At 39.2% G+C, this 8,863-nt stretch overlaps 1 protein-coding gene across 2 annotated transcripts in view; it reads right to left on the bottom strand.

The window, feature by feature from the left end:
- Positions 1–1,059: 1,059 nt before the first annotated feature.
- GALNT15 (polypeptide N-acetylgalactosaminyltransferase 15) overlaps positions 1,060–8,863 on the bottom strand; it is a 28,153-nt gene continuing 20,349 nt past the window's right edge. For both annotated transcript variants that reach the window (XM_009676404.2, XM_009676405.2), the window contains 4 exons: positions 6,517–6,648; positions 5,477–5,578; positions 4,483–4,623; positions 1,060–3,526 (listed from right to left, as the gene is read on the bottom strand). In XM_009676404.2, the coding sequence (XP_009674699.2) occupies positions 3,380–3,526; positions 4,483–4,623; positions 5,477–5,578; positions 6,517–6,648 (522 nt within the window). In that variant the 3' untranslated portion in view covers positions 1,060–3,379. The remainder of the gene's footprint in view (positions 3,527–4,482; positions 4,624–5,476; positions 5,579–6,516; positions 6,649–8,863) is intronic.

The raw sequence follows: 8,863 nt of genomic DNA, 5'->3' as shown, positions 1-8,863 counted from the left end.
AAGACACTTGCGCATGGACTTGGGAGATGCCCTGAACACTTCTGTGGAATAGGATTTAGCATGAAGGTTGCTCTCACCTTCCCCTTGTTCCAACTGCCGGTCAACCTGTGAAGAGTGCTGCTGTTCTGTTTCTCTGTGTTAGTGGTTGACACTTCACTTGATAGACAAACCCTAAAATACTGTCAGTACTGGCTGCACCATTGGGTCTAAGTACAAAAGTAAAGTTTTTAATACTTTAAGCCTTTATATTCTTCCATTTCTAGTTAGCTTGAAGATGAGTAAACTAGAGTACCTGGTCCCAAACCAGAATATGACCTGCTCTTGAATCTGACCTTCAGGCTCGGCTTCTTGGCTGGGTTTGGCTCAATGCATTCATCATACCTGGCTTGCCACTTCCAGAGAAACCAGTGGAGTTAGAATACAAGATGTTTAGTTGTGCTATGCTGGAATTCCCTTGCTCTTGCCTGAGGTGCTACTTTGGAGGTCTTCAAAATTAAAGCTGAGATTCCATTCTCACCTGAAACCTTTTGTTCTTACAGAACTAAAAGTAATTCCATGTTTCGTGATACTCTTAGTACTGCTTTCCTCTTGTGTTGCGTTAAATATGTGCAAGAATATGGAAACCAGACTAATACCTTTAGCAGAGACCATTTATTGAGCCTCCTGTACATTCTACATCAGGGAAGGGCCTAGTTCATGGATCTAACTACAGGGGCAAAAAGTAAATGACCACACTGGGGAAACAGCACTGGTACAACAAAAGAGCTAGTTTAAAAGGCATAGAGGAAAGAAACTAGGACAAACTGGAGATAGATGTTTTCCCTTTGTTTTTTTGTGTTGTAGCAGGTTATGTTTGTCTTAGAGGGAAGTGTGCTCCATGGTGTGGCCAGCAATCCTTATCCCCTGGCTGTTTCCATAAGGAGGCCTCCTGGACCACACTGCAGCTCCTTTCTTGCCTGTGCTTTGGAGTTTACTTATCTTGGAAACCAAACAAACATTCACTAACAAGTATAATAGCAATTAGTTTAAAATGGTACTGAAAAAAATGCTATATTCTCATTTTATTGTTGGGAGAGCTTTATGCAACTTTTTTTTATTGTACATATATCTACAGCAATCCTTATGTTCTAGGTTTTCATCAATACGTTAAAAAACAGTATAAGATTAAGATGTCCACATCTTTTAAGGTTTTTATTCCAAACTTTTCCTCTCTAAAACAAAAATATTTTCTTGTTTCTCTGTGATAAATCCAACTTGTGATCAATTAACATATTTGCATAAACATTTTTTGAACATTTAGCCAAATGCTGAAGGAATAGTATTCCCAATGTACAGTCCAAAGTATAATAAATAATATATAATTAAAAAATCTGGTATACTTATAACTTAAAAAAAAATCACATTTGATTAAAACAACCTTTTCACTCAGCTTTTATACAACTTCCAGAAATTCTCTTTTCTCTTTTTTGCTCTGGATATGGGCAATGACCAGGGATCGCTGTGTCCTGGAAGAAGTTCCTAACATCGTTGCAGCTGAAAATTAAAGAATTTTCAAGAATGTCACAGGGAATCTTAAATGATAGTAGCAAATGGTATTAGATTCTGTTGCACCAATGACAAAGGGAAAAGTAGGTGCTAATGAGGATGATCGGAATGAGGGCTGAACATGGTGTGGAATCTATACCACTCAAACCAAACACGGAGTGCACTGGGGATTTTTTTGAACAACAGAACACTTAATGATATTCATGTATTCTGTTTTAACCAACTTTGTATGGCACAAACCAATTTATTATGATTTACTAAGAACTTGTGACTGAATGCTCTGAGCAGAATAATCTATTATTCATCCCTTTGTCCAAAGCTCAAACAATTTGCTTTACATTTTTCAAAAAGTGGTTTTCTTTCTGTCGCTCTTAAAGAGGAAAATAAATTAGATTTCATCACTGATGCCCTTCCTCTTTAATAAATATATGTGACTATGATTGCTTTATACTATAAATCAGGTGTGGAGCTGACAAGTGGGAAAGCTCCCAAATGTTTGTTCTTCTATCTTATCAGGCTCCAATTCTGGTCTTAGGAAATGTCATCATTATATTTTTAATTGCAAAATTGAAAGTCCCCTAATAAAGTACTGATACAAGTTTGCTTTGCTAAGGCAGACTGTTTGAGATCAGTATCATTACACAACATGAACTCTCATTCACTTCTCTAAAAGACAGGAGCTCAGAGGAGATGCAGGCTCCACAGTTTAGAAAAGTTATGCATTGTTACTTTCTTTTGAGCATCAGCTCGGAGACTGATGACAGCAAGAACCTAAAGGATCTTCTTGGCTAGAACTGACAGTGTGAAAGACTTAATCAATGCAGTAGGCAGCAAACAAGTGGAAGCAGGCACCAGTATTTTCTTCCTAGGTAGCCATTGTTGAAATCTGTTGTTTCCCTTCACTTGTTCTTTTCAGATAGAACTTTGTCACTGGAGTGATATTTGGCTCATCGCAAAGCTTTATGAGAGCAAATAGATGCCACTGAAACTTTCCACTTCAAAATGAGCAGGGGAGCTGTTACTCTTCTCTCTAATCTACTTCAGTCTTCTGCATATTCCCATAAAGTTTCCTGAAGAGTGGTTTCTAAACTTCATGAAAACTAAAACACGGTAAGTTGTTAATGATTTAGTCTTATTCTCGCATCCAACTTAGAGTGCAGGACAAAGTATTTAACGAAGGATGTGCCAAAATTTGAGGACTGTTGGTATTCCCTGGGAAGTCAATTAGAGCAGTTAGTGCCTAATTAAGTGTTAATTTATGCCCTGCACAATCTCATGGAAGGTATAAATTTGGCTCAGGCTAGTTGGAAAACAATATTTTAGCTATTTACACATGCAAATGACTACTACTTTCATGCATATAAAACCTACTTTTTTTTGTATGAGTCAAATGCACAGTCCAACAGGGCTAAACTCACATCCTGATTTGGCTGACTTCCTCTGAGAAAAAGTTTCACAAACATTTGTTTTCCTGTTTCCTCAGAAGTCACAAAATATGCTAAAGACATGCTGTCTGGCAGCCAGTTTTTCATGTTTTCTTCAAAGGGTAAACTTACTATCTTCACCGATATTAGAGTTGAGAATCTGTTGATGCTCACAGTATCTTTATTCCCTGCTTCACAGAATAAATGGTAATTTGAGCTAGAGCTGAATAAACCAGGAACCTGCAGCAAATACTTCAGCCAGGCTTTCTAAGCACATACCTTCCTAACTTCCCTGCAAACTAGACCAGATGCAAACATTTTTCTTTTCCATGCAGGGAACGTGTCATCTTAAATCCCCCAAAGAAGTAATGCTAAATTTTGGAGACCTGATCTCCCCAGAGACCTGTCGGTCATCTCTGATCTGGCACATGGGAATGTTCAAATTGCCACAGCTGATGTGAGTTCTTGTTACATGCACACAAAAACATGTCCTTCCCGTCTTCACTCTTCACTGCCTCTATGCATTTGCCAGAAAGGATATGGACAATCATTCCATTCTACAAAATGAGAGAAGAAGGGAAAAAAGAACAACATATAAGAGATTTCCAGTAAAAACTAAGCCTTGTTTCTAAAACTTTTTTTATGTACAATAGGTCATCAGTAATGACTGCTTGTTCACAGTTTATTAAGTATTGCTGTAAACGTGGAGGCTAGCTTCAGCTTTGAGACCACGGGATGGTAAGTACACATAATTCCTTTTGAAGCTGACGGGAGTGGCAGCTGTACAACTTACTAAATCTCTTTTCTACCATTATGTTTGTCTCCTATGGGTAAATGTTTTTATCAGTATCAATTACAGTATTACAGGCTGCAAAATTTTGTAAGGGCCAGTGCCTCTCCTAGGAATTAAAACAAACCTACAGTAGCAACCGTACCTGAGGACTGCAGCATCCCTGCAACTACAGGAACTGATATTTTCTTAGGCTGTTTGTTCTAGAGCGTTACATTTTTTTCAGTCTTGTGGAGGAGTTCCTACTCTGCTAGGTGAAGCCCACTGAATAACACTGGATTCCTCTAATAGCAGGTTTGCCCTTCTCTTATATACAGGAGGAATCTCATAGTTTCCCCTATACCCAAAGTGCTCTCATTTGTGCAAGTTCGGTGTTCCCAGACCCCTCCCCTACCCAAAAGAAGTCGGCAAGGTCCTGCTCTTACTTTAACAATCACTGATTCATTCTAATTCTGTTCCTATAAGGCAAGTTAAGTCAAACAGTTAAAGCAAAAGCATGTGAATTTTTGCAGCATTTCCGTAATTTGTATTTTTAAATCAAATTTATTTTGCACAGACAGTGTAAATGGGCAAACAGCATCCTAAATCTCCTGGGTGCAAATGATATAGAAATGAAACTTGGCCTTCAACGTGGCCCATCTCCACACATGAATCCTGTGGATCACCCAGTGATCCCACAGTCAATCTCAGCTGCCCTCCCCTCTTGGTAGAGTCACTACTGACCTCCTGGACATCCCAGTGCTGCTGGCTGTTGTCTCTCTCCTTTGTACAGTTTTGAGGGATAACTTTCCCGTGTCTGACATCAAAGCATAACAGCGGAGCAGAACCAAGCCGGATTTCCTTCATGCTATTATATTCAAAGCGCTGGAAAAGGGTGGGTTTGTTTGAACAGAGTTTGAAGGACATCCCAATTCATTTTTAAATGCTAATTTCCAAAATAATTTCCTGTTCATATTTGTTAAGATACAACTCAAACATGAATAAAGAAGACCCAACAGGCCCAATCCTGCAAAGCAATCCTCCCACAGACAAGTCTGGCATAACTATTTATCTGAGGCTATTTTTCTGAAGAGAGGCTTTATGGATTGTAATTCTGTATAAAGTAAACCCATTATACAAGAAAATGTTCTAGTTTAATAAATATTTGAACTGAAGGGTATTTCTGACAGTGCCTGCACACACTGCAGTTAGAAATGTGTCTACAGCTCACTCTGAGCTCAGTGTGGCCAACAAAACTTGCTTAAGACTTTGAGTAAATATCTGCCGTCAGGCCATACTGGCTCAGCTTCTCTCATTGCAAGAACTTGCTACTCTAATGCCAGCTTGGGACTCTACATGAAACCTCCTTCTATTTTTGCAATTTAGGCATTAGAATATGGGAAAACCCATCCCCACTATTCTAGAATTGAGATATATTTTTTACTCCCAGGCTTTGTGTTCTCCAGACACTACCAAATGCACTAATAAACAGCACTAAATGATGTTTGCTGTAGCAAAAGTGTGGGGATCTGGGCTCAATGAGCCATGGAACATTGTTATTTTTCAAATGAGGCTCAGCTGCACAAAAGTGGGGCATCACTGCCTCAGCACACACCCAATTCTGAATATAACAAATTTCCACTAATGTCAACCCAGCCATTTACAGGTTGGAGGGACTATCTTCCTGAATGGTTTCCTAGATCTGATGCAGTACCTGTGTACTAAAAATGTGCAGTACCTGGGTGAGACTGTCACTGCAAGGGGAGAGTTCGATAGAGCCTTCCTCAATGGCCCTTCCAGGTCTGTAATTTGCACAGGAATCAACACCAGTATTGTAAAGCTGTAAATAAATGTTTATACTGAAATAAAGCTCAATCAGATACAAAGAAAACATGCTTCATCTAACTTTTTGTGGTTTTATGCTTTTATGATATATGTTTTTGTTTGTAATTCAGGCAATAGCATCTTTCCTTTGGACTAGATCTTGTATACTGATCTTACAAAGTGACGTGATATACAAGGGAGTCCCATCAAAGGTCAGTTTTACCCAGTGAGTTTTGGTTGAGCTAGAGATACCCACTTCTGGTCTGAACTATCATGATAGTCAAAAGAAATCTCTCAAAACTTCATAAGAAAGAATAGACAAAATAGTAAAAGGACATGGCAAATTCTGGCTACAGATATCAGTTGTGGCTTAATCAGTGGACTCTATTGCCTTGTTGGGGGGAAATCCCCATGGAATAAATCCATATTTTAATGGGTGATAATTTTCAACTTATATGTTAAAAAAAACGTTGAGAATTTCACCTCCTGGACACAGACTGCCAAGGAACTGCTATTGCTACCACTTCCATACCTGGGGGAAGTGTAGGGCTGGAGAAATGCTTCTTTCTCTTTATGCACATGGGTCAACACAGAGCTCATCTCAGCTGCTGTTGCCACTGCTATCTGTATAAGGCAAACAATTCTTTGTCTTTTCCTAAAGAGCCTAAGATTGGGATCCTCTAATCTGTGGCACAAAACTGAGTCAGCCAGTCTGGGTCCAGCTCCTAGCTGGGCTGCTAGGTTTATGTAAGAACTTGGATCAGCTGTTTGATCCTTCTCTCCCTTTGTTTCTCCTCCTATCGTTGTTATGTTGCCTGTTTGGATGATAAACTTTCCAAAGCAGGAATGACCTCTTACTGTATGCTCACAGAGTACCTGTTATATGGAGGCAATACAAGGATCTTCAAACAATGCAGAAACACTAATCATTCTTTATAATGCATTTTCTCTTACCTTGCCAGAGAATTTTGGAGGGTCTTCAGGCTGGGAGAGTTCAGGGTACACATTTGATATAAACCAATGGAAATTTCTACAGCCCAGTCTGTTCTGTAGCTGAAGGCGCTCACTGCAGTCTGGCTTCTCTGCCTTAATGAAAGCACAGGGCAATGAACAAGGTTACCAGTGTATTTGTGTTAGAGATGCTAGAAACGACTACATAGGAATTATTTCTGCCACCTCTTCTATGCTGCATGTTATAGATATTGACATGTATCTCACATGGTTACACAAAGAAGGAGGATCAGCTGCATACCCTCCAACTTTGCGCTAAAATAGCATTTAGTCTGGAAGTGTAAGGGAAGTAAATGTTTCAGAAGCAGCATACACTGTGGAAATAAGCATTTCCTTTAAAAATTAGTATAATCCTGCAAGTCAGTCCTTGTCATTTTTTTAATTAAAAAAATCAGAGGCAAGTTTGATACCAGTTGCACTGTAATCACTGAGATTGTATTAGCTTGTGATTCAGTATAGAATTTGCCCCACTGATTAAAACTGAATTTCCTGGCCTTTAACAGCCCAGATTCCTCAGTTATTGAAAGTCCTCCATGATCAGCAGATGTAAGTGAAGACTCTGGACACAAGTGAAGAATTTGGCCCAACGTAAAGCCTATTAGATTATTATTTGATAGTTACTAAATATAGGTGCATGAATATGTTTTGTGGCAGTAGAGGTATAAAAACATTCCTATGATTTATTTTTTCATATTCCTATGATTTTATTTTTCTTAAATTATGTACACGTAATCCCAACTCTCATCCTTCCTGGTAGCAACTCTGTTCTGAAAAAAGGCAAGTACCTTCAACCCTTCCTGCAGCTATGGGTATCTGCACTTCAAAAGACTGAGGGCCTGAATATTTAAGGCTATTTACCATCTAAAAACGCTTAACAGGATTCTGAAAACCACCTAAGCTGGTAAGTGTCTAACTCCTTCGGTTTCTAAACCACACAAAACACTTTTCTGAATCTCTTAGTGCCCAGACACTAGAAAACTCCACCACCCTTAAGAGCATTTTCCCCCTTTCTTGCTAGCAATAGATCTCCTCCTTTGCATTTCTAAAATGCAGTTTCACATGCCAGGACTAGTTCAGATTCGGTAACATAAGAAAGGAATTGCCTATAAATAACTTTTCTTCAACCCAGCCGTTTTTCTGCCTCAGTAGGAAAGAAAAAAATGGCTTTAGCAGTGTGCGCGGAAAACACTGACAAATAAAGGGCCATGGAGATCAAGGGTGAGATATCAGTTTCTGAAGCTAGGGATCAATCACGGCGTGTGGCACTGTTTGCCATCCCCTGTCTAAGCTGCCCAGGCAAATCTCACCAGTTGCAATACGTTTTAGTGAACCTCATAGATTAATGTCAGTCCTGGATTCAATAAGCATAACAGCAAAGTTCAGCAATTTAGCACCACACGAACCTGGCCCCAAGAGCTTTCCTTGGAATGAGGCAGCAGTAGAATGCTTCCCCTAAAAAGAGGTGCTTCTCATGACACTTTGCTTTGGCTAAAGAAGGTGATATCAGTAAGTCTCATTTTGTCATAGCAGTTCCAGTCTGCGTTTGATGCCGAATAAGCAGTGTAAATAATCTAAAGAAAGTCATTATTCCTGTAAAGCAATCTGAGCAGAAACTGTTCTTGTAAATGAAAAAAATGAACCACATAAAAAAAGAGAAACAGAAAGAGTGGCTGAAATAATGAAGAGCTGTGAAGAGCCTCACTCATCTGTATTACCACTCACACCACAGGCATCCTGCGCAGGATGCAATTCAGACCATAACATGGGGAGATTTATGGAACAATCTAAACGAGGGTCATACTTTATTTTCAGCACTGGGTAACGTCAGCGTTCAACTGGCTCACGGAGATTTTTGTAGTGGCCAATAGGTGGCCCCGTTCACTCTTTCACCACAATAAATCCCTGCAGGGCTGATCTGCAGCAGTGGCAGCTGAGCTGCGATAATGTCATTGCTTGCTTGTGTCTTTTGAAAAACATCCCACTGTACTGACATACTGAAAAAGGGGCTATGAAAGAAAGAAAGAGAGAAAAGGGCCTTTTATGTTATGGCAGGCTGAATATAAAGATTGTAAAATTAATCATTTGAAGGAACATCATATTTATGAGTAATAGAAGTATTCTTAGTAGAATAAACTCTCAGGCAAAACGTCATGGTACTTATAGCTAGTAAACTGTAACATTGAAGGCTGTAGTTTTTTAGTTCAGAAAATTGCTATTGAGTTGACAAGAAAGGCCTTCAGGAAATTACCAAATGAATTAAAGAACTAACAACCCATCTTAAAAGATTTGG

Source organism: Struthio camelus, chromosome 2, assembly GCF_040807025.1.
Source record: "Struthio camelus isolate bStrCam1 chromosome 2, bStrCam1.hap1, whole genome shotgun sequence".
Classification (NCBI taxonomy): Eukaryota; Metazoa; Chordata; class Aves; order Struthioniformes; family Struthionidae; genus Struthio; species Struthio camelus.
This window is presented reverse-complemented; position numbering and strand designations above follow the sequence as displayed.